This window comes from Muntiacus reevesi, chromosome 1 (genome assembly GCF_963930625.1).
Source record: "Muntiacus reevesi chromosome 1, mMunRee1.1, whole genome shotgun sequence".
NCBI lineage: Eukaryota > Metazoa > Chordata > Mammalia > Artiodactyla > Cervidae > Muntiacus > Muntiacus reevesi.
This window is the reverse complement of record NC_089249.1, coordinates 187,870,669-187,896,087: the sequence shown is the minus strand read 5'-3', so window position 1 is coordinate 187,896,087 and position 25,419 is coordinate 187,870,669. Positions and strand designations below refer to the sequence as shown.

Below are 25,419 nucleotides of genomic sequence, written 5' to 3'. Positions count from 1 at the left end.
TCATGGGCAGTTCTTCAGCCCAAGGGCAAATAGCCCTTTAACAAACATTTCCATCCCAAAGAATCTTTTTAGAGCCCTCTTTATGTCTTTGTTTCTCAGACTATAGACGAAGGGGTTCAGCATGGGTGTGACCACAGTGTACATCACCGATGCTATAGCACTTGTGTGTGAGCGGTAGGTAGCAGTGAAGCTAAGATATACTCCTAAGGCTGAACAATAAAATAAGGCGGCAACCGAGAGGTGAGATGCGCAGGTGGAGAATGCTTTATACTTCCCCTGAGCAGATGAGATTCCACAGATAGAGGACACTATCTTAGAGTAAGAGTAAAGAATACCAGCCAGGGGAGCACCCCCGAGAATTCCAGATCCGAAATACACCGCCATGTTATTGAGAAAGGGATCAGAACAGGCCAGTCTGATCAGCCATGTGATTTCACAGAAAAAGTGGTGGATTTCCAAGTCTGAGAAGAAGGACAGTCGCAAAACCATTAAGCTGTGTAACAGGGGAAAGAGGGCACTTACGATCCAGGAACCCAGAACCAGCAGTGCACAGAGCCGGGGGTTCATGATGACCGTGTAGCGCAGGGGGTGACAGATGGCCATGAAGCGATCATAGGCCATCATGGTCAGGAGAAAGTCATCTAATGCTGCAAAGAGTAAGTAAAAATACACCTGGATGATGCAGCCTTCATAAGTGATGACTTTGCTCTGTGTCTGGATGTTCCATAGCATCTTTGGAATGATGCTGGATGTAAAACTGATGTCTACAAAGGACAGGTTTGAGAGGAAGAAGTACATGCTTGTGTGGAGGTGGGGGTCTGAGCAGAGAACCAGGATGATGAGCAGGTTTCCAATCACAGTGATCAGATACATGAAGAGGAAAAGCCCAAATATAAGGGACTGCAATGCCGGCTCCTCTGAAAGTCCCAGAAGGAGAAATTCTGATATTTGAGTCTTGTTCCCTGATGCCATGTGATGGGAAAAAAGAAAATAGCATGAATAATTTTCAAACAGGTGTAACTCACATAGCTGACCTTCTGTAATTTCTATTTTGCTGGCAAGAAATTGATGTTAATATGTTGTACATAGATAAACTCTCCTTGAAAGTATACTCCATTTTACCTCTAATTAGATACTTTTGTCTCATTCTCAGCATATTTCCAAGGATTTCATGCATTCACAGTTTTAATGAGAAAGTCTTTTATGCATTTGAGAAGCATTATGCTGACAGTCAACATGTTCCAAATACATACAGGGGATAAATAGAGACACCTAAAAACAAATCTCTCACAATCCAAGGGTGGTAAAAGATGATACTCAAATCAATATAGAATATGTTAGAAGGTGACAGGTGTTATGAAGAAAACCAAATTATGTATAAAAGAGAATTTAGTAGGAATATTATTTTGTACCAAGTATTCAGGCAAGGCTTACAAACAAGGGGTTCTATGAAGAGACATCAAGAAAAAGAGAGAAAGTCCTAGCATGATACCAGCAGAAGTGTGTGCCTGGCAGAGGGAATGGCCACTGCAGAGTAATCAAGGAAGAAGCTGGTCACATGTTCAAATGCAAACAAGGAAGCCGGTGGGATGGAGGAATAAGCAGAAGGTGGGGGTGGTTAGAGATGTTGTCAAGGATGCTGTGGAACAAGGTGGCTTCCCTGCTACAGCAGAACCTTCAGCCCATAGAGAATCCCTCCTTCCATGTTGTTCCCAGAACTTATGGATTTAGTGGCAAAGGAATCCTGAAAATTATATCAGATCATCTTCTTAGCACCATCTCTGATGGAGTTTTGGCCTCTGTCACCTTATTACGCCACCTTAATATGTGAGTGCAGGTGCCTTTGCTTTAACAACTGCTCTCACTCCACAAGGCACAAGTGTACACACAGACCGTAGCCTCCTGGGCTGTGTTATTGTCATGAATTTCTCACCTAGCACCACCTTCTTTAAGCCATGGGTGGTGACACCTCAAGCTGGCCAGATCAGATTAACTTTCTCCTAAAGAATGTTTAAATAGTACCCAGAAATTCCAGTTCACAAGCTACTGAGCAAATAATACAGTTGAGGTTCCTTTTAGCTACAATGACTTTCTGCGCTATATTTGAATAAATATAAAAAGCATGGGAGAGAGAGAGATAAAGTGAAAGGGAATGATCTAACAAACTCAAAAGTTCCCTGAGACAATGGGATGAAGAAAAGCGTTCTTGGTTTGGCAACATTTCAACTTCAGCTATATCACTTGATACCCAGGAAAGATCAGAAATAAAAACATCTCTTTTTCAAAGACAGAAGCAGTGGTATCTGGAGTGTGTGAAAAACCATGCCAATTTGCCCTGTCTCTGTTTTCTTTCCTTTTTTTTTTTTTTTTTGGTTGTGGGCCATTTTTAAAGTCTTTATTGAAAGTGTTACAATATTGTGCCTATTTTTAAAGTCTTTATTGATAGTGTTACAATACTGCCTGTTTTATGTTTTATGTGCCTTTAGCTGTGAGACATGTGGGATCTTAGCTTCCCAGCCAGGGATCGGCCCATACCCCCTGCACTGGAAGGCAAAGTCCTAACCACTGGGCAGCCAGGGAAGTGCCTTTATCTCTGTTTTCTTATGAGATATATTTCGTTTGTCATTCTTGGGTTTAATGTTTTTAGCTTTTTTCGTAAATCCACTGGGAACATCTTAATTCCAGTTCTGATTTTGGACAGCATGCAAAGACCTTTCCAGACCATACTCTGTGAGTCCATGAGGTCATGAGAATTCATTCTCTTATTCTGAATAAACTTCTTCGCATGATTTAAGCCTAAGGACACGGTTCTATTTCAGTATACTGTGATGTTGTCACTATAATGCAAGATCCTAAGCATTAGTGATTTCAGCTCCCTTGTTTACTTCTTATTTCCCCATAGGTACATGGATACATGTGCATTTATTTTAAAAACACAGTTAAGAAAATTATAAATTATGAAATAGAAAGAATGGCAAAAATGTTAAACCAGTTAAAAGAGTGATTTCATATAAGAGCATTAAACAAAACTGCATGGAACATCAAAACCATTATGTTTCAATCGATTTTTGATGTTCCATTCAATTTTTAGCAGTAACAGAACAATCACAACAATCATTAATAATGAATTAATAACTAATTTAGAGAAGACCTTGTCTCAAGATTAACCTCACTGCTATGCCGTGCTGTGTTTAGTCGCTCAGTCGTGTCTGACTCTTTGCAACCTGTAGCCCGCCAGGCTCCTCTGTCCATGGGGATTCCCCAACTTATAGCAATATTGAGTTAATGGTTTCTCCAAATCTGAGACTGTGGAACCTTTGTTGAGCAGGTTCCAAGGGCCTCCAAAGTATTGTCTTATTATGGGAAAGTCTCCTGAGATTTCTAGTAAATTGGATTCTCTTCTCTAACAAGAGAGAGATAGAAGTATGTTCCTTTGCTTAAATACATGAGTATTATAATCCTTGGCTTCATGAGGATTTCAATAAATCAACTAGGACATTTATGCTAGTGATACAAGTTAAGAAGTGTCATTTAGTGTTTCATTTTTTCTTAAACATCAGTTAGATGACATGTTTAGATCTAATAATGGTGCATCATACACTGAGCCTGAAATCTTATGCAGATTGTCTTATTTTATTTTCATGAAGCTTTTTTCGCTGATGTTTGCACTATGATGTATTAACACCTCATTCTACACTTGCAAAAATGGGACTCAGCAGAATGAAAGGATCTGCCTAAAGTTGTGAACAGTACATTTGATGTAAGAGGTATCTGAATGTAAGTGAAAGTCACTCAGTCATGTTTGACTCTTTGCAACCCCATGGACTATACAGTCTATGGACTTCTCCAGGCCAGAATACTGAAGTGGATAGCCTTTCCCTTCTCCAGGGGATCCTCCCAACACAGGGATTGAACCCAGGCCTCTTGCATTGTAGGCAGATTCTTTACCAGCTGAGCCACCAGGGAAGCCCAAATATACTGGAGTGGGTAGCCTACCCCTTCTCCAATGGCTCTTCCTGATCCAGAAATCGAACCTGGGTCTCCTGCATTGCAGGCAGATTCTTTACAAGCTGAGCTACTATCTGGCTCTCAAACACAAATACAGCAGGATACACATATTCTTGAATGAACATCTGTATGCCTTCCTTAAGAAAATGCCTATTGAGTATCATCTGCCTGTTTTCACTAGAATTGTTTGCTTTTTAATATCAAATTGATTGACTCCTTTATGTTTTTGATAACAACCCATTATTGGATATATACATTGTAAATATGCTTTCCCATGGATAGTTTGCTTTATCGGTGGTTTCCTTCACCGATATTTCCCTTCACTTTATTTCCCTTGTCTGAGTAGATACACACAAAAACATTGCTAAGATCACTGTCGAAGAAGTGTCACCTATGTTTTCCTGCAGCTTACTGAATAACTTTGTGACATTATCTTGAATTCTCTATTAGTTTGATAGCAATCTTCCATGACATTAAGATTGGTTTCTGAAAAATTGTCATTTTATATTTTCAAAAATTTTTGAGTGTAGTTAACTTAAAATGTTGTGTTAGTTCCTGCTATACAGCAAAGTGTATCAGTTACACACACACACACGCAGACACACAGCACACACACACAGCACACACACACAGCACACACACAGCACACACACACAGACACACATTTATACATGTATCTATATATAGAGAGAGACACACACAAATTGACACTTGACAAGGAAGTTACGGGTTCAAACTTTTCATAGTCAGAAATCCTCCTGTAACCTGACAGCTATTTTTCTATATCACTGATACAACCAACTGTAATAAAAATAATATAAATTCTCCTGGTTGTGAAGTGTATTTTTAAATGATTAATGCAACTCATAACTATTACTTCAGGGAAATGGGAGAAAAATGCTTTGGATGATATGTGTCATTTAAGAAGCAATTATTGTTAATAAATCTATGATGCACCATCAAGTAATAGAATCTCCAAATGTTTTGACCCAAAGGGAGGAAAATTTTGAAGTAGGAAAAAATAAAAACTGTCTATACATAAGACTAAGGAAAAAACTTAAGAAAGAGAGCTTCTAAAATTGCATAAAAATGCTGAGTTCAAAGATGAAAAGACAAATGCAAATCCCAGGAAACAAATAGGCGAAAATTTTATTCCACAGTGATCAAAAAATTACAGTTTCTGGTTCCAAGGCTTTGAGTTATGCAATCCAGGGGACTAGGGTATTTGGTCTTTTAAAGTTGGCATGAAGTAGAATCTCTTCAGAGCCTCTTTTATATCTTGATTTCTCAGACTGTAGATGAAGGGGTTCAGCAGGGGTGTGACCACAGTGTACATCACCGAGGCAATTGCACTTGAATGTGAGGTGTGGGTAGCAGCAGAGCTAAGGTAAACTCCTAAGGCTGTAAAATAAAATAGGGAGACAACCAAGAGGTGGGACACACAGGTAGAAAATGCTTTATACTTCCCCTGAGCTGATGAGATTTTACACACGCAGGAAACTATTTTAGAGTAAGAGTAAAGAATACCAGCAAAAGGACTGAAACCCACCAGGACAGCTGCAAAATACATCACTATGTTATTAAGAAAGTTGTCAGAAGTGGCAAGTTGTACCACCTGACTGAGTTCACAGAAAAAGTGGGGGATTTGCATTTCTGGACAGAAGGACAGTTGCAGCATCATTAAGCTGTGTAGCAAGGAATACAAGGCAATCAGCACCCAGGATATCAGAACCAGCAGTACACAGAGGCGGGGGCTCATGATGACGGTGTAGTGCAGTGGGTGGCAGATGGCCACATACCGATCATAGGCCATCACAGTCAGGAGAATGTCATCTAATTCTGCAAAGAGAATGTAAAAATACATCTGGGTGATGCAGCCTTCATAGGTGATACCTTTGTGCTGTGTCTGGATGTTCCACAGCATCTTTGGGATGGTGGTGGAGGTGACACAGATGTCTACAAAGGACAGGTTGGAGAGGAAGAAGTACATGGGAGTGTGGAGGTGGGAGTCCGAGCTGACAACCAAGATGATGAGCAGGTTTCCAAACACAGTGATCAGGTACATGGAGAGAAAAAGCCCAAATATGAGGGGTTGTAGTTCTGCTTCCGTTGAAAGTCCCAGAAGAAGAAATTGTGAAATTTGTGTTTTGTTACTTGGTTCCATGGGATGGAGGCGACTACCAGGAAAAAGGAAAATAACGATAACTTTCACTCATACTAATTGACATAGCTGAAATGCTGCAATTTCTATTTAGCCCTCAAGAAGTTCATGTTAATATTTTATTTGCAGATAAGTTGTCTTTTAGAGTATATGTGTATGTTGAGCCACTTCAATTGTGTCTGACTATGTGTGACCCCAAGGACCATAGCACACCAGCCTTCACTGTCTATGGGATTTCCCAAGAAAGAATTCTGGTGTGTGTTGCCCTGCCCTCCTCCAGCGGTTATTTCCAGCACAGGGATTGATCCTGCATCTCTTGAATGGGTACTGCATTGCAGGCAGATTCTAAACCACTGAGTCACTGTGGAAGCCCCTTGATGCTATACTTCATTTCATTTCTGACTAGGAATTTTGTCCCATTCTCATCACATTTGTTAAGAGGTCATATATTCTAGAGTTTTAATGTGATATTCCTTCATTCTTTTGAGAAATACATGTTTAGTGCTAACCACCTTCCAAGAACATGGAGACAAGACGTAGAAACTGATGAAAAGCAAACCTCTAGCAATTCAATGATGGTTATGCTAATAAATGTTATGCTAATAAAATATGATAGAATATGTCAGAATGTGATAGATGCTATGATGAAACAAAGTCAGGTATAAAAGTGAGGTAAGGAGGTGTTATTTTGTCCTGAGTGTTCAGGAAAGTCCAGCAAACTAGATGATGTTGAACAGATTCTTAATGAAAGACAGACACGGAGCTATGCTGATGTCAGAATGTGTGCCTGGAAGAGGGAGCTGCCAGTGCTAAGGACCTGAGGAAGATGCTTGTCCCACATGTTCAAGTGCAAACAAGGAAGCCAGTGGGCCAGAGGGATAAGCAGGAGGGGCAGTGATTAGAGATGGTGTCAGTGATGCTGAGGAACAAGGTGGCCTTCCTGCTACAGCTGAACCTTCAGTCCACAGAGAATCCCTCCTTCCATGAGGTTCCTTACACACTATCAATTTAGCTATAAAACTGTCCTATGAATTATATCAGATTCACCTCTTGGTTCAACCTGTTGCTCTGACCTGTGTATATAAGTCATTTAGCACATGGGTCCTGGTGCCTCTGCTGTAAGAACTGTCCTCCCTTTCAAGACAAAAGCACACACACACACACAGCACACACACACACACACAGCACACACACACAGCACACACACAGACACACAGACACACAGAACACACACACACAGCACACACACAGACACACAGACACACAGAACACACACACACAACACACACAGACACACAGAACACACACACACAGCACACACACACACAGAGAACACACACACATACACACACAGATACACACACAGAGCACACACAGACACACATACACACACACAGCACACACTCACACAGATACACACACACCACACACACACACAGCACATACACACACACAGCACACACACACACACAGCACACACACACACAGAGCACACACACACACACACACACACAGAGCACACACACAGCACACACACACAGCACACACAGACACACAGAACACACATACACAGCACACACACACATAGCACACACACACAACACACACACACAACACACACAGACACACAGAACACACACACACAGCACACACACACACAGAGAACACACACACATACACACACAGATACACACACAGAGCACACACAGACACACATGCACACACACAGCACACACTCACACAGATACACACACACCACACACACACACAGCACATACACACACAGAGCACACACAGCACACACACACAGACACACACACACACACAGCACACACACACACACAGCACATACACACACAGAGCACACACACACACACAGCACACACACACACAGAGCACACACTCACACAGATACACACATAGCACACACACACAGCATACACAGAGCACACACACACACAGAGCACACACACACACACAGTACACACACACAACACACACACACACAGCACATATACACACACAGCACACACAGCACACACACACAGCACACAGCACACACACAGCACACACTCACACAGATACACACATAGCACACACACACACACAGCACACATACAGCACACACACACACACACAGCACACACACACACAGAGCACACACAGCACACACACACAGTACACACACACAGCACACACACACACAGCACACACACACACAGCACACAGCACACACACAGACACACACACATACACACACAGCACACACACAGCACACACACACACACAGCACACACACACACACACAGAGCACATACAGCACACACACACAGTACACACACAAAGCACACACACACACAGCACACATACACACACAGCACACACACACAGCACACGCACACACACAGCACACACAGCCCATGCACACACACACAGCACACACACACACACACACGTTCTGTGTTGTGTCACCATCATACATTGGTCACCAAGATTCACCCTTTTACGGCTATGAGTGGTTACAGCTCAGCAGGTCAGGTCAAATAATTATTCCCCAAAAGAGTATATAATTTTTACTGTGAAATTCCAGTTTATAAACTTCTCATGGAACAATAAATGTGGGGTTCATTTTTGGTATAGTCAATCTCTGCTTAGTATTTAGTGAAGAATCAAATGTATGAGAGGGAATAAAACAGAGAGAAATGAAATGGATATATGGACATTAAGGGAAATGAAATGGATATATGGACATTAACAGAAAATAATATCCAATATACTCAATGATCCCTGAGACAATGCAATAAAGAAAGGTTTCCTTGCTTCATCAACATTCCAACTCCAGTGACATCTCTTTGATGTCTGGAAAAATAATAAAGAAAAATATCTTTTGTTCAAGATCATAAAAAATGATATACTTATGACATGGAACATTTTACAGTTTGAATATCCAAAGAGGAAAAGAAAAAATTGGAATATAAGCTACCAATTCAATATCAGAAATAGACAAAATACAACAGAAGTTGGATGTGTTTTACATGAATCATATAAAGCAGTAGATTTCTGTTTCTTAAGGACTTTGCTTAGTTATTTCCTCTTGCTCATAAATAAGGTCCTTATACTTATTTTCTACTTTTACTGGAATCATTTTATGCCTCCTATTCCTTCTAAAGAGCTTTTCTTGGTGGCTCAAAAAGTAAAGAATCTGCTTGTCAATGCAGTACACATAGGTTCAATCCCTGGGTAAACAACATCCCCTGGAGAAGGAAATGGCAACTCATTCCAGCATTCTTGTCTGGGAAATCCCATGGACAGAGGAGCCAGGTGTCAGACTGTCCCCCAGGACAGTCCACAGGGACACAGAAGTTGGAGCAACTCAGGGACTAAACCACTAACATCATTCCTTCTGGGCTTCCGCTATTGCCATTTAATTGTCAAGATTGACACTTGCAATTTCAAGTGCAATGTTCATTTTATTTTTAGACCATAAATGAGTACATTGCTGCTGCTGCTACTGCTAAGTCGCTTCAGTCATGTCTGACTCTGTGCGACCCCATAGACGGCAGCCCACCAGGCTCCCCCATCCCTGGGATTCTCCAGGCAAGAATACTGGAGTGGGTTAACATTTCCTTCTCCAAAATAAGTACATTAATATTAGGAAAATCAGAAAACAACCACAATGACCTCTGGTCTCTGACCTCTGCAAGATTAGTCCTCAGGAGACCTCAGGTACACATTCCGGGCTTCCATCATCACTGACACTCTCCTTCAGGGTCTGTGGAGGTCTCAGACTCACCTGCCTGCAGATTGAGAGAAAAGGCTTTCCCTGTAGAAGTCAACATTCCTCCCTAAATGACTACTGACGCAGAGATAATTTTTGTCCCCAAATAAGAAAACAGGAGCTGATAAAAAGCAAGCATTGTTTCCCAGACAGATGTAGAACTTCAGAAGCAAGAACCAGGTCCTCCCCAAAGTGGCAGAGACTGAGGGACTGCAGCAGAGGAGATATTAGAGCGTCCTGTGTCAGCTCATTAGTCATGCTTCCTCCAGTTACTCCAACCTCTAAATACATGATTTCCCATGGGGACACTTTTCTGGACAGAATGGATTTTTTCCCCTGCTAATTCTCTGTTCCTAAGACACTGCATTATAAGTTAGGTGAATTTATTTTTTTATTACTCCTTCCTCTTAACTCTCTTGATTCTAAATCCCTACGATTCTCAGCATGTCATCACATCCCTGAGTACAAAATTTTCTTTAAATTGTAACATTCAGGATTTGTCTTGACTAGGTCCCTCAGGGCTTTAACCCTTTGGTTTGGGACAGAGACAAAACCACTGAAATCTCTAAACATTATCATTCTTCTCTTCAAAAAGGGGAATGGCTTTGTTACTTTAAAATAAAACCTCGGTCAATAAACTCCTTGGATGCATGATAGTTTCTCCCAGTCAATTAGAAATTTCCCAGTTATATCAGAAGTTAAGAGCTATCCTTTATCCCCTCACTACTAAATCCTTGTACTGATGACATGTACCATGAACTGTCTTAGCGCATTATATGTGTGTGTGCTGTGCTCAGTCACATTTGAGTCTTTGTGACCCCAGGGGCTGGAGCCTGCCAGGCTTCCTCTGTCTGTAGGATTTGCCAATCAAGAATACTGGAGTGGGTTGCCTTTCCATTCCCCTGGGATCTTCCCAATGCACAGGTCAAACCCACATGTTGCATTGAAGGCAGGTCCACTATGTAGATCAGACAGTAAAGAATCTGCCTGCATACAGGAGGTACAGTATATACAGATATACAGATATATAGACATAGATATAGATATTGTGTGTGTGTCTGTGTGTGTGTAGGTGTGTGCCACAACCTGAGATGAGTGGATGCTTGGGAACCTGGCTGTGAATCACAGCAGAGGGTCAGACATGAAGCAAGGTCTAAGCAGGGCCACAACCTCTATTACTGGTGCTTACATGGACTTCACATCAGAAGCAACCCCAATCAGTGACTCCAGCTGTGTTCCACAGCCCACACCCCTATCCATACCAGAAGTCCATGCAAGTCCCTGCTCCCTGGATTTGCAGCCCATACCATAATGGGAACAGCAGCTCTACTGTAGTGACAAGAGAGCTTCAGACCCAAAGATGCTTCTGAGCAGGGGAGGGCCAACTCTTGGTGGTGCTTACAGAGACAGTGCCTCAGATGCAGTCTGCATCTCAAGCTCTGCCCAGGCCAACAGGTCCAAGCCCCACCACACGTTGAGTGCCTCACACTAGCACTTCTTGCTCCAGCACTGCTCCTCTCTGGGTCAACCAAGCTGGTGCAGGAGTGGGGGAGCACACACTGAGGGGGAACAAGGTCAGCTCAGACATGACCCTCAGGGCTTCTACTGTAGCAACTTGGTACCTATCTCCCTCCCTTTAGGCCAATATTGACCACACATCAAAGAGGAAGCCATACCTCATACCTGATTCAAGCCCTAAAGACATGCCTAAAAAACAGCTAATGAAAGAGAAACAAACAGTTTACCAGATTTGGAATCAGTGCATTAGTAAAATGATATAAAACTCCATTTTCTCAAGCTAAAAAGATTCAAGGAATCTTCCAAAAGAAGTTTTATTTCCAGCATTCACCCTGTGCATTTTGTTAATAAAGGGAAAGCCATAAAATATTTAATTCTCTGAAAAAAGGACTGATGAAGCAGTGATCATGTTAACAGGGAACTATAAAATAAAAACTAGTTAGAACTGAACACTACAATAAAGGAAATGACCAACAGCTAGAAGTAGTTAATAGTATACCAGGTAATACAGAAGAATGCATAGGTTAACTGAAATAGAATCATGGAAGTGACTCCATCAGAAAAGAAAGAAGCAAATTAAAAACAAGAATATTTTGAAGGATGTTTGACTACATTAAGAACACCAACACTGGCATGACTGGAGTGTCCAGGAAGTAAAAGACAGAAGGAGAGATAGTCAAAAGGTATTTGAGAAAATTATGGCTGAAAACCTTCTCAAACATGAATAAAAAACCAGAATCAGGTACCAGAAGATATAAAAGTGTCCCCCAAAAATGACAGCAACAAGAACCACACCAACATCCATCCATGAAAACTGCAATATTAAAGATATGGGTTTCTAAAGGAAGCAACAGAAAAGCAGCATTGTATAGAAAAGTGCCCTATAAGTCTATCAAATGATTTCCCTTGCCCCTTTGTTTTGTAGAAACATTACATGTCAGATGGGAGAAACCTGATATATTTAAAGGGATGAGTGGGAAAAATCTGCAAACTAGGGCATACTGCCCAGCAAGACTATCATTTAGAATCAAAGGAGAGATAAGGAACTTTTCAGACAAGCAAAGACTGTAACAATTTATCAATTCTAAGCCTACTCAACAAGGAATGATGTAGAATCTTCTCTAAGAAGAAAAGAAAAAGGCATACCAAGTGGGAAGAAACTACACAAAAGGCAAACCCCCACTAGTAAAGGCAAATGTGTAGAAAGGCTGAAGATCACATCACTTAAGCTAGAATGACAATTTCATAGACAAAAAGAATTTCTAAAGTCAAGTATAGCTACAATTAGAATTAAAGAGATAAATAGTGAGGTGTTAAACATGACAACAAACACAAATGTAGCTCAGGAAGTGAAAATGTAGTGAATATTTGAAAGTGCAGGAACTTAAAAGACAGCCTGTTTTAAAAAGAAAATACATCTCTCCTGCCCTGGTAACAATGGCCCTATATGCAGGGCAGAAGAAAAGACACAGAAGTACAGAACAGACTTTTGAAGTCTGTGGGAGAAGGTGAGGGTGGGATGTTTCGAAAGAACAGCATGTATATTATCTGTGGTGAAACAGACCACCAGCCCAGGTGGGATGCATGAGTCAAGTGCTCGGGCCTGGTGGGCTGGGAAGACCCAGAGGAATCGCGCGGAGAGGGAGGTGGGATGGGGGACCGGGATGGGGAATACGTGTAACTCTATGGCTGATTCATATCAATGTATGACAAAACCTACTGAAAAATAAAAAATAAAAATAAATAAATAAAAAGAAAAAGAAAATACAGCTGTAGGTCATCACATAAAAACTCATTGTTTAACATACATCAAAAACACTACACTGGATACACAAAAACTAGAGAGAAAGAAACACAATCATTATTACTTTGCTGTCTAGTCACCCAGTTGTGTCTGACTTGCTCCCTCCCATGGACTGCAGTACGCTAGGCTTCCCTGTCCTTCAACATCTCCCAGAGCTTGCTCAAAGCATACCACTCAATAAAACATGAAACCTAAAAAAACACACAGAAGGAAAAAATAAGAACTACAACAGCAAGAAAAGAGAACACACTGGCAATAAGCAATACCTATGGATAATGTCTATCAGTGTCAGCAAACTAGATGTTCTAATAAAAAAAGACATGATGCTTAACAAATTTTTCATAAATCTATGATAGCCCACCAAAGAAATGAAATTTCCAAACATTTTTCTTCAAAGGTACATAAATTGTGGAGTAGGAAAAAATAAAAATTGCTGTGCATAACACTGAGAATAAAGCTTAATAAAGAAAGTGCCAAGATTGTATAAAGATGCTGAATCCAAAGAAGGAAAGAAAAATGGAAATTCCAGATTATACATACAAGGAGAAAATTTTATTCCACAGTCATGAAAGAATCACAATTTCTGGTTCTGAGGCTTTGAGATATGCAATCCAGGGAAATATTATAATTCGTCTTTTATACTTGGTGTCAAACATAAACTCTTCACAGCCCCGATTATATCTAGATTTCTCAGACTGTAGATGAAAGGGTTCAGCATGGGTGTGACCACAGTGTGCATCACCGAGGCAATTGTACTTGAATGTGAGGTATGGGTAGCAGCAGAACTAAGGAACACTCCTAAGGCTGTAAAATAAAATAGGGAGACAACCAAGAGGTGGGACACACAGGTAGAAAATGCTTTATATTTCCCTTGAGTTGATGAGATTTTACACATGCAGGAAACTATTTTAGAGTAAGGGTTAAGGATGCCAGCAAAAGGACCAACACCCACCAGGAGAGCTGTAAAATACACCACTATGTTATTAAGAAAGTTGTCAGAACTGGCAAGTTGTAGTTCACAAAAAATGTGGGGGATTTGCATTTCTGGACAGAAGGACAATCACAGCACCATTAAGCTGTGTAGCAAGGAATGCAAGGCAATCAGCACCCAGGATATCAGAACCAGCAGCCCACAGAGGTGAGGACTGCAGATGACCGTGTAGTGCAGGGGATGGCAGATGGCCACATACCGATCATAAGACATCCCTCTCAGGAAAATGTCATCTAGTCCTGCACACAGTATGCAAAAATACATCTGAGTGATGCAGCCTTCATAGGTGATACCTTTGCTCTGTGTCTGGATGTTCCAGAACATCTTTGGGATGCTGTTGGAAATGAAACAGATGCCTACAAAGGACAGGTTGGAGAGGAAGAAGTCATGGGGATGTGTATGTGGAAGTTCGAACTGACAGTCAAGATGATGAGTAGGTTCCCAAGCACAGTGACCTGGTACATGGAGAGGGAAAGCCCAAAGATGAGGGTAGTTAGCTTCCTTTGAAATTCCCCAAAGAAGAAATCCTGAAATCTGTGTATTATTACTTGGTTCCATGGGGTGTAGTTGACTACCAGGAAAAAGGAAATAATGACAATTTTTTGTGGTATAATTCACAAAGCTGAAATACTGAAATTTCTATTTAGCCCTCAAGAAGTCAGTGTACTATTTTATTTTCAGATAAATTCTCTTTGAGCATATGTGTGTATGTTTAGCAGCTTCAGTCTTGTCCAACTCTGTGCGACCCCAAGAAACATAGCGCGCCAGCCTCCACTGTCCATAGGATTTCCCAAGAAAGAGTTCTAGAGTGGGTTGCCTTGCTCTCCTCCAGGGGTTCTTCCCAAACCTGGGATTGAACCCATGTTTCTTAATGGCTGCTGCATTGAAGGCAGATTCTAAACCGCTGAGTCAAGAATCCCCTATGAGGGTATACTTCATTTCATTTCCATCTAGGGATTTTTGCCCCATTCTCATCGCATTTGCTAAGAGGTCATATATTCTAGAGTTTTAATGTGATATTCCTTCATTCCTTTGAGAAATATTTAGTGCCAAGCATGATCAAAGCACATGGAGAGAAGAAAAATAAAGTGCTGTAAAGTAAATCTCTCTCAATCTAAGGATAGTGAATGAGGATATTCAAATAAAATATCATAGAATATGTCAGAAAGTGATAATTGCTAAGAAGAAAACAAAACCAGATATAAAGGAGAGTGGTAGGAGGTGTTATTTTGTCCTGAGTGTTTAGGAAAGTTCAACAAACTAGGTGATGTTTCAACAGATTCCTAATGAAAGAGAGACAAGGAGTTAGTGTGATGTCAGAATTGTGTATGTGGAAGAGGGAGCTGCCACTGTTAAGGACCTGAGGAAGATGCTCGTTCCACATGTTCGATAGTAAACACGGAAGCCAGTGGGGCAGAGGGAAAATCAGGACAGGGAGTGATTAGAGATGGTGTCAGGGATGCTGAGGAACACAGTGGCCTCCTTTCTACAGCTGGACCTTCAGTCCAAGAGAATCCCTCTTTCCCTGTGCTTCCTTGCACATTATCAAATTAGCTATAAATCGGTACTGTGAATTATGTCAGCTTCTGTTCTTAGTTCCATCTATTGACTGAATTCTGAGCTGTGTATATATGTCATTTAGCATATTAGTCCAGGTGCCCCTGCTTTAAGAACTGTTCTCACTTTCAAGGCACAAGTGCACACACAGACACACACACAAGCACGCAGAGACACACACCTTGTTCTTTTGGGTTGTGTCACTGCCATGTTTGGTCACACAGATTCACACTCTTTACACTGGCTGGTTACAGCTCAGCTGGTCAGGTCAAATTATTATTCTCCCAAGGAATATATCATTTTTACCATGAAATTCCAGTTTATAAACTTCTCATGGAACAATAAATGCGGGTTCATTTTTGGTATAGCCAAATTCTGCTTGGTATTTACAGAATAAAGGAAGAGAGTGAAAGAAACAGAGAGTAATGAAATGAACCTATGGATATTAAGGGAAAATAATATCCGATATACTAACATGACCCCTGTTCAGTTCAGTTCAGTTGTTCAGTTGTTCAGTCATGTCCGATTCTTTAGGACCCCATGAATCTCAGCAAGCCAGGACTCCCTGTCCATCACCAACTCCAAGAGTCCACCCAAACCCATGTCCATTGAGTCGGTGATGCCATCCAACCATCTCATCCTCTGTCATCCCCTTCTCCTCCTGCCCTCAATCTTTCCCAGCTTCAGGGTCTTTTCCAAAGAATCAGCTCTTCACATCAGGTGGCCAAATATTGGAGTTTCAGCTTCAACATCAGTCCTTCCAAAGAACACCCAGGACTGATTTCCTTTAGGATGGACTGGTTGGACTCCTTGCAGTCCAAGGGACTCTCAAGAGTCTTCCCCAACACCACAGTTCAAATGAATCAATTCTTCACTGCTCAGCTTCCTTTATAGTCCAACTCTCACATCCATACATGGCTACTGGAAAAACCATAGCCTTGACTAGACAGACCTTTGTTGACAAAGTAATGTCTATGCTTTTTAATATGCTGTCTATGTTGGTCATAACTTTCCTTCCAAGGAGTAAGCGTCTTTTAACTTCATGGCTGCAATCACCATCTACAGTGATTTTGGAGCCCAGAAAAACAAAAGTCAGCCACTGTTTCCACTGTTTCCCCATCTATTTGCCATGAAGTGATGGGACCAGACGCCATGATCTTAGTTTTCTGAATTTTGAGCTTTAAGCCAACTTTTTCACTCTCCTTTTTCACTCTCATCAAGAGGCTTTTTAGATCTTCTTCACTTTCTGTCATAAGGGTAGTGTCATCCACATATCTGAGGTTATTGATATTTCTCCCAGCAATCTTGATTCCAGCTTGTGCTTCCTCCAGCCCAGTGTTTCTCATGATGTACTCTGTATATAAGTTAAATAAGCAGGGTGACAGTATACAGCCTTGGCATACTCCTTTCCCTATTTGGAACCAGTCTGTTGTTCCATGTCCAGTTCTAACTGTTACTTCCTGAACTGCACAGATTCCTCAGGAGGCAGGTCAGGTGGTCAGGTATTCCCATCTCTTTCAGAATTTTCCACAGTTTATTGTGATCCACACAGTCAACGACTTTGGCATAGTCAATAAAGCAGAAATAGATATTTTTCTGGAACTCTCTTGCTTTTTCGATGATCCAGCAGATGTTGGCAATTTGATCTCTGGTTCCTCTGCCTTTTCTAAAACCAGCTTGAACATCTGAAGTTCACAGTTCACATATTGCTGAAGCCTGGCTTGGATAATTTTAAGCATTACTTTATTAGCATGTGAGATGAGTGCAATTGTGTGGTAGTTTGAGCATTCTTTGGGATTGCCTTTCTTTGGGAATGGAATGAAAACTGACTTTTCCAGCCCTGTTGGCCACTACTGAGTTTTCCAAAATTGCTGGCATATCAAATGCAGGACTTTCACAGCATCATCTATCAGGATTTGAAACAGCTCAGCTGGAATTCCATCACCTCCACTAGCTTTGTTCATAGTCATGCTTTCTAAGGACCACCTGACTTCACTTCCCAGGATGTCTGGCTCTAGCTGACTGATCACACCATCATGATTATCTGGGTCTTGAAGATCTTTTTTGTACAGTTCTTCTGTGTATTCTTGCAATCTCTTCTGCTTCTTTTAGGTCCCTACCATTTCTGTCCTTTATTGAGCCCAATTTGCATAAAATGTTTCCTTGGTATCTCTAATTTTCTTGAAGAGATCTCTAGTCTTGCCCATGCTATTGTTTTCCTCTATTTCTTTGCATTGATCGCTCAGGAAGTCTTTCTTATCTCTCCTTTCTATTCTTTGGAATTCAGCATTCAAATGGGTATATCTTTCCTTTTCTCCTTTGCTTTTTGCTTCCTTTCTTTTCACAGCTATTTGCAAGGCCTCCTCAGACAGCCATTTTGCTTTTTTGCATTTCTTTTTCTTGGGGATGGTCTTGATTCCTGTCTCCTGTACAATTTCAGGAACCTCCGTCCATAGCTGATTAGGTACTCTGTCTATAAGATCTAGTCCCGTAAATCTATTTCTTACTTCCACTCTATAGTCATAAGGGATTTGATTTAGGTCATACCTGAATGGTCTAGTGGTTTTCCCTACTTTCTTCAATTTAAGTTTGAATTTGGCAATAAGCAGTTCATGATCTGAGCCACAGTCAGCACAAGCTCGGGTGGCCGCGAAGTCGCACAAGCATGGCTGAAAGGTGCTACCCCAGGTCCGAGGTCAGGGGAGGCGGCCAAGAGGAGCTACCCCATGTCAAAGGAAAGGAGCAGCGGCTGCACTTTGCTGGAGCAGCCGTGAAGGGATGCCCCAGATCCAAGGTAAGAGAAAACCAAGTAAGAGCTAGGCACTGAGAGAGGGCATCAGAGGGCAGGCAGGCTGAAACCACAATCACAGACAACTAACCAATCTGATCACATGGACCACAGCCTTGTCTAACTCAGTGAAATTAAACCATGTTGTGGGGGACCACCCAAGATGGATGGGTCATGGTGGAGAGGTCTGACAGAATGTGGTTCACTGGAGAAGGGAATGGCAAACCACTTCAGTATTCTTGCCTTGAGAACCCCATGAACAGTGTGAAACGGCAGAAAGATAGGACACTGAAAGAGGAACTCCCCAGGTTGGTAGGTGCCCAATATGCTACTGGAGATCAGTGGAGAAATAACTCCAGAAAGAATGAAGGGATGGAGCCAAAGCAAAAACAACACCCAGGTGTGGATGGAACTGGTGATACAAGCAAGGTTAGATGCTGTAAAGAGTAATATTGCATAGGAATCTGGAATGTTAGGTCCATGAATCAAGGCAAATTGGAAATGACCCCTGAGACAATGCAATATAGAGATATCCTTGCTTCATCAACATTCCAACTCCAGTGACATCTCCTTGATGTCTGGAAAAATAATAAAGAAAAATATCTTTTGTCCAAGTACATAAAAAATGAAATGACATGGAACATCTTACAGCTTGCATATCCTTATAGGAAAATAAGCAATGGGAATATAAATTACTAATTCAATATCAGAAACAGGCAAAATGCAACAGAAATTCGATATGTTGTATATGAAGCATATGAAGCAGTAGAAGGCTTCTTTTCCTTAAGGACTTACCCTATTTGTTTCCTCCTGTTTATTTAAAAAAAAAAAAAATCCCTATACTTACCTTATACTTTTACTGGCAGCATTTTATGCCTCCCATTCCATCTAACAGGATTTCCCTGGTAGCCAGAAAGTAAAAAATCTGCCTGTTAATGCAGGAGAGGTGGGTTTGATTCTGGGTCGAGAAGACCCCTTGGAGAAGGAAATGGCAACCCGATCCAGCATTCTTGCCTAGGAAACCCTAAGGATAGTGAAGCTGGGTGGGCTGCAGCCCATGCGATTGTCATGGAGATGGAAACACGTAAGTCTATCCGCTGAGTTTTCCTTTCTTCTTCTTTCAGAAACTTTGTACAATATAATGGGGAGGCATGGCACGTTTAAAGTGTTGAGAGGGGAAAACATGCAAACTCGGGCATTCTACCCAGAAACACTAACATCTAGAATTGAAGGAGAGATAAGGAACTTTTCAGACAATGAAAGACTAATTGGACTCATCAATTCTAAATGCACTCTACACGGAACATTATAGGACCCTCTCTAAGAAGGAAAGAAAATGGCATAAATTGTGGGAAGAAACTATAAGAAGAGGAAACCCTGCGATAGTAAAGGCAGGCTCAGAGAGAGGCTGTGGGTCAGATCACTGAGCTTGTGTGAGAAGTCAACAGACAAAGTAATCAGAATATCAAGTATAGCTGCAATAAGAATGAAAGGGATAACTAGGGCGTTATCAAATGTGACTTAAAAGACACAAAATGTAGGGCAGGGAGGGAGAATGTAGTGCTATTAATATGTGTATGAACTATTCATGTCAATGTATGACAAAATCCACTACAATATTGTAAAGTAATTAGCCTCCAACTAATAAAAATAAATGAAAAAAAAATTGAAAAAAAAAGACCACTTGTTTTTAAAAGTAGACATCATTGTAGGTCATCATATGAAGACCCTTTGTTTATCGTACATCAAAAATCTACACAAGATAAAATCTACATAGATAGGAATGCAAGCATATCACTAAATAAAATCATCAAATCATAAGAAAAGAAACACAAAGAAAAAAGAAAAACAAAGAACTACACTAACAAACAGAAAACAAGTTAACAAATTGGCAATAGGTAATACCTACCAAAAACCTCTATAATTGCCAGTAGATTAAAAATCTCCTAAAGAACCGACTTAAGACTAAATATTAAAACAACTAAGACCATAGCATCTGGCCCCATTACTTCATGGCAGATAGAACGGAAAAGGTGGAAGCAGTGACAGATTCTTCTTCCTGGGCTCCAAAATCACTATGGATGATGACTGCAGCCATGGAATCAGAAGATGGTACCTTCTTGGCAGGAAACCGATGATAAACCTAGACAGTGTGCTGAAAAATAAAGACGTTACTCTGCCAACAAAGGTCCACATAGTCAAGGCTATGGTCTTCACAGTGATCACACATGGTTGTGAGAACTGGACCATAAAGAAGGCAGAATGTGGAATAGTTGACGCCGTTGAACTATGTTGCTTGAGAAGACTCCTGATAGTCCCTTGAAAAGCACGGAAATCAAACCAGTCAGTCATAAGGGAGATCGACCCTGAATATTCGCTGAAAGGACTGATGCTGAAGCTGAAGTTCCAGCATTTTGGTCACCTGATGCAAACAGATGACTCACTGGAAAAGTCCCTGCTGCTGGGAGAAATCAAGGACAGAAGGAGAAGAAGGCATCAGAGTATGAGATGGTTGGATGGCATCACCGATGCAATGAACATGAACATTGGCAAGCTCTGGGAGATGGGGAGGGACAGGCAGGCCTGCCGTGCTGCAATCTGTGGGGTCACAAAGAGGTGGGCACAACTGTGTGACTGACCAACAACAGACTAAACGCTCTGATGAAAAGACATTCCTCCTGATGAAGTCTCCATGATTCTATGATACTCCATCAAAGAAATGGATTTCCAAACATTTTGGATCCAAAGAGAGGAAAATGGTGGGTAGGAAAAAATAAAAACTGTCTCTAGAGAAGACTGAGAATAATGCTTAAAAAGAGAGTTTCTAAACTTCTATAAAGATACTGAATTCAAAGAAGGAAAGAAATATAGAAATCCCAGGAAATAAGGGCAAAGAGCAAAATTTCTTTCACAATGATCAAAGAACAATTCCTGGTTTTCATACTTTGAGTTATGCAATCCAGAGCACTAGTATAATTGGTCTTTTATACTTGGCATCCAATACAATCTCTTTAGACCCTCTTTTATATCTCGGTTTCTCAGACTGTAAATGAAAGGGTTCAGCATGGGTGTGACCACAGTGTACATCACAGAGGCAACTGTACTTGAATGTGAGGTGTAGGTAGTCCCAGAGCTAAGGAACACTCCTAAGGCTGTAAAATAAAATAGGAAGACAACTGAGAGGTGGGACACACAGGTAGAAAATGCTTTATACTTCCCCTGAGCTGATGTGATTTTACATATGCAGGAAACTATTTTAGAATATGAGTAAAGGATACCAGCAAAAGGGCCACCACCCACCAGGACAGCTGCAAAATACATCACTATGTTCTTAAGAAAGATGTCAGAACTGGCAAGTTGTACCACCTGACTGAGTTCACAGAAAAAGTGGGGGATTTGCACAAGTGGATAGAAGGACAATCGCAACACCATTAAGCTGTGTAGCAAGGAAATCAAGGCATTCAGCACCCAGGATATCAGAACCAGCAGTCCACAGAGCCGGGGGCTCATGATGACGGTGTAGTGCAGGGGGTGGCAGATGGCCACATACCGATCATAGGCCATCACACTCAGGAGAATGTCATCTAATCCTGCAAACAGTATGTAGAAATATATTTGGCTGATGCAGCCTCCATAGGTGATACCTTTACTCTTGTTCTGGATGTCCCACAGCATCTTTGGGATGGTGGTGGAGGTGAAACAGATGTCTACAAAGGACAGGTTGGAGAGGAAGAAGTACATGGGGGTGTGGAGGTGGGAGTCTGAACTGATGACCAGGATGATGAGCAGGTTTCCAAACACAGTGATTAGGTACATGGAGAGGAAGAGCCCAAAGATGAGGGGCTGCAGTTCTTCTTCTTCTGAGAGTACTAGAAGAAGAAATTCTGAAATTCGTGTATTATTCCCTGGTTCCATGGGGTGGAGGTGACTACCAGGAAAAAGGAAAATAACATGACTAGTTTGCAGACAAATTGGCATAATTCACATAGCTGAAATACTGCAATTTCTATTTAGCCCTCAAGTAATTGATCTTAAGATCTAATTTACAGAAAAGTTCTCTTCCAAAACATGCTCCATTTCAACTCTGACAAAGAAGTTTTGTCCCATTTTCATCACATTGACAAAGAGCTCATGTATTCTAGAGTTCTAATGAGGTATTTCTTCATTTATTTGAGAAATACATATTTAGTGCTGACTCAGTAGCAAGTGATGAAAAATAAATCTCTCGCAATCCAAGGATGGTGAATGAGGATATTAAAATAAAATATGATAGAATATGTCAGAATGTCACAGATGCTATGAAGTAAACAAAACCAGGTATAAAGGAGAGAGTGGCATGCGGTGTTATTTTGTCCTGAGTCATCAAAGAAGAGCTTCAAACTAGGTGATGTTTGAAGATTCCTGAAGAGAGAGAGAAGAAGCCTTTGTGACATCAGAAGAAGTGTGTGTCTGGCAGAGGGAGCTGCCACTGCTAAGGACCTGACAGAGACGCTTGTTCCACATGTTCAGTGCAAACAAGGAAGTCAGTGGGGCGAAGGAATAAGTAGGAGGGGGAGTGATCAGAGAAGGTGTCAAGGATGCTGAGGAACAAGGTGGCCTCCCTGCTACAGTTGAACCTTCACCACATAGAGAATCCCTCCTTCCCTGCGGTTCCTTGCACTTTATGAATTTAGTTTAAAACCATCCTGTGAATTATACCAGTTTCCCTACTTAGTTCCATCTATTGACCAACTTCTGACACCTGTATAAGTCATCTTAACATAAGAGTACAGATGCCTCTTCTTTAAGGTTTGGTCTCTCTTCACAAGGCACAGGCAAACATGCACACAGGCACACACGATGCTTTTGGCTTGTGTTACTATAATAAACTGGTCACCCAGATCCACCCTCGTTAGGCCATGAATGGTTACACATCAAGCTGGTCAGATCAAATTATAATTCTCCAAAAGAATACATTATTTTTACACAGAGGCTCCAGGATTTTTTTTTATGTGTCTAGTTGAAGGATATTAACTTTAAAGAATATTCTCATTTTCTGTCACACCTCACGATGAATCAGCCGTAGGTATACATATATCTCCTTCTTTCAGAATCCCCCTCTTGTCTCCCACCCATCCCACCACGAAATTCCAGTTTGTAAACTTCCCATAGAATAATAATTTGGGGATTCAACGTTGGTATGGCCAATTTCTTCTCAGTATTTAGAGAAGAATGAAGAGCATGCGAGAGAAAGTAGAAAAAAAAGAGAAATGAAGTGGACATAGGCAAATTAAGAGGGAAAATATCCAATAAACTCAAATGAGTCTTGAGACAATGCAACAAAGAAAAGTTTCTTTCCTTCATCAATATTACAACTCCAGTGGCATCTCCTTGATGCCCAGAAAAAATAATAAAGAAAAATATATTTTTCCAAGGACATAAACAGGGATATACTCATGATGAGATATATCTTACAGTTTAAATATCCCAAGAGAATAAGCAAATGGAATATAAACTACCAATTCAAAAGCAGAAATAAATGAAATACAACAAAATTTGGATATATTTTATATCAAGATGGAGAATACTTCCTTTTCTTGAAGCGTTTTCCTACAGGCTTACTTCAGTTTGTAAATAAGATTATTATGCTTATTGTCTACTTTTACTGGAAGCCTTTTACACCTCCCAATCCTTCTAACGGGGCTTCCTTAGTGGTTCATTGCAAAGAATCTGCCTGCAATGCAGGAGGCCAAGGCTCAATCCCTGGGTCAGGAAGATCACCTGAAGGAGGAAATTGCAACCCATTCCAGTATTCTAGCCTGGAAAATTCCATGGGCAGAGGAGCCCAGTGGGCTACAGTCCATGGAGTCAAAAAAAGGTCAGACCCAACTTAGAGACTAAACCACCACCACCACCTGTTCCTTCTAACTGAGCTTCCTCTGTTACCATTTGTCAACATTGACGACTGAAGGGGTCACTTTACTTTTAGACCTAAAGAGATATACTAATATTAGAAAAGCCAGAAATAACCACAGTGACCTCTGGCCTCTGGATATGCTAGATTGGCCCTCAGGTGACCTCAGGTACATGATCCTGGCTTCCGTCCTCTCTGAACCTCCCCTGAAACGTGTGCAGAGCTCTCACCTGCCTGCAGACTGAGAGAGAAGGCTTTCCCTGTAGAAGTCCAAGTTCCTTTCTAAATGATTAATGATGCAGACTGAATTTTTGTGCCTAAACAAGACAACAGGAAGGGATAAAATCAAGCATTGCCTCCCAGACAGATTCAGGAATCTAAATTAAGAACTAGGTCCTCACCAATCAAAGTGGCATAGGCGGATGGGCTGCAATAGAGGAGACATTACCAGCTCCTTGTGTCAGCTCACAGGGCTTCTCCGGTGGCTCAGTAATAAAGAATCCACCTGCAATGCAGGAGTCACAGGAGATGGGGGCTTGATCCCTGAGTCAGGAAAATCCCCTGGAGGATTGCATGGCAACCCACTCCAGTATTCTTGCCTGGATAATCCCATGGACAGAGTTGCCTAGAGGGCTACAGTCCATTGGTCACAAAGTGTTTGACAGGACTGAAGGGACTTAGCAAGCATGCACACAAGTCAGGCTAATTAGGCATATTTTCCTTTTGTTACTCCAGCCTCCAAGAACATGATTTCCCTTGGGGACACTGGGCTGGACACAATGCAATTATTCTTCTATTGATTCTCTGTAACTAGGTGATTGTGTTATAAGCTGAGGTACTCAGTTTTTATCACTCCTTCCCCTTTAATTCAAAGCACTAAGACTCCCAGAACCTCATCATATCCCTGAGGTCTAATTCTTC

General features: G+C 41.3%; 2 protein-coding genes and 1 pseudogene across 2 annotated transcripts; all 3 read right to left on the bottom strand.

The window, feature by feature from the left end:
* LOC136155766 (olfactory receptor 7A17-like) lies at window positions 1-6,172 on the bottom strand. Its single transcript, XM_065917850.1, has 2 exons — window positions 5,668-6,172; window positions 1-962 (listed from the first exon to the last, which is right to left on the bottom strand). The coding sequence occupies exons 1-2, from the start codon at window positions 6,170-6,172 to the stop codon at window positions 1-3; spliced, it is 1,467 nt and encodes a 488-aa protein (XP_065773922.1).
* A 7,719-nt stretch (window positions 6,173-13,891) lies between these two features.
* On the bottom strand, window positions 13,892-14,818 carry LOC136155759 (olfactory receptor 1571-like; annotated as a pseudogene).
* A 6,754-nt stretch (window positions 14,819-21,572) lies between these two features.
* Window positions 21,573-22,520, bottom strand: LOC136155753 (olfactory receptor 7A17-like). The gene has a single exon (XM_065917825.1). The coding sequence runs from the start codon at window positions 22,518-22,520 to the stop codon at window positions 21,573-21,575; it is 948 nt and encodes a 315-aa protein (XP_065773897.1).
* Window positions 22,521-25,419: the final 2,899 nt, after the last annotated feature.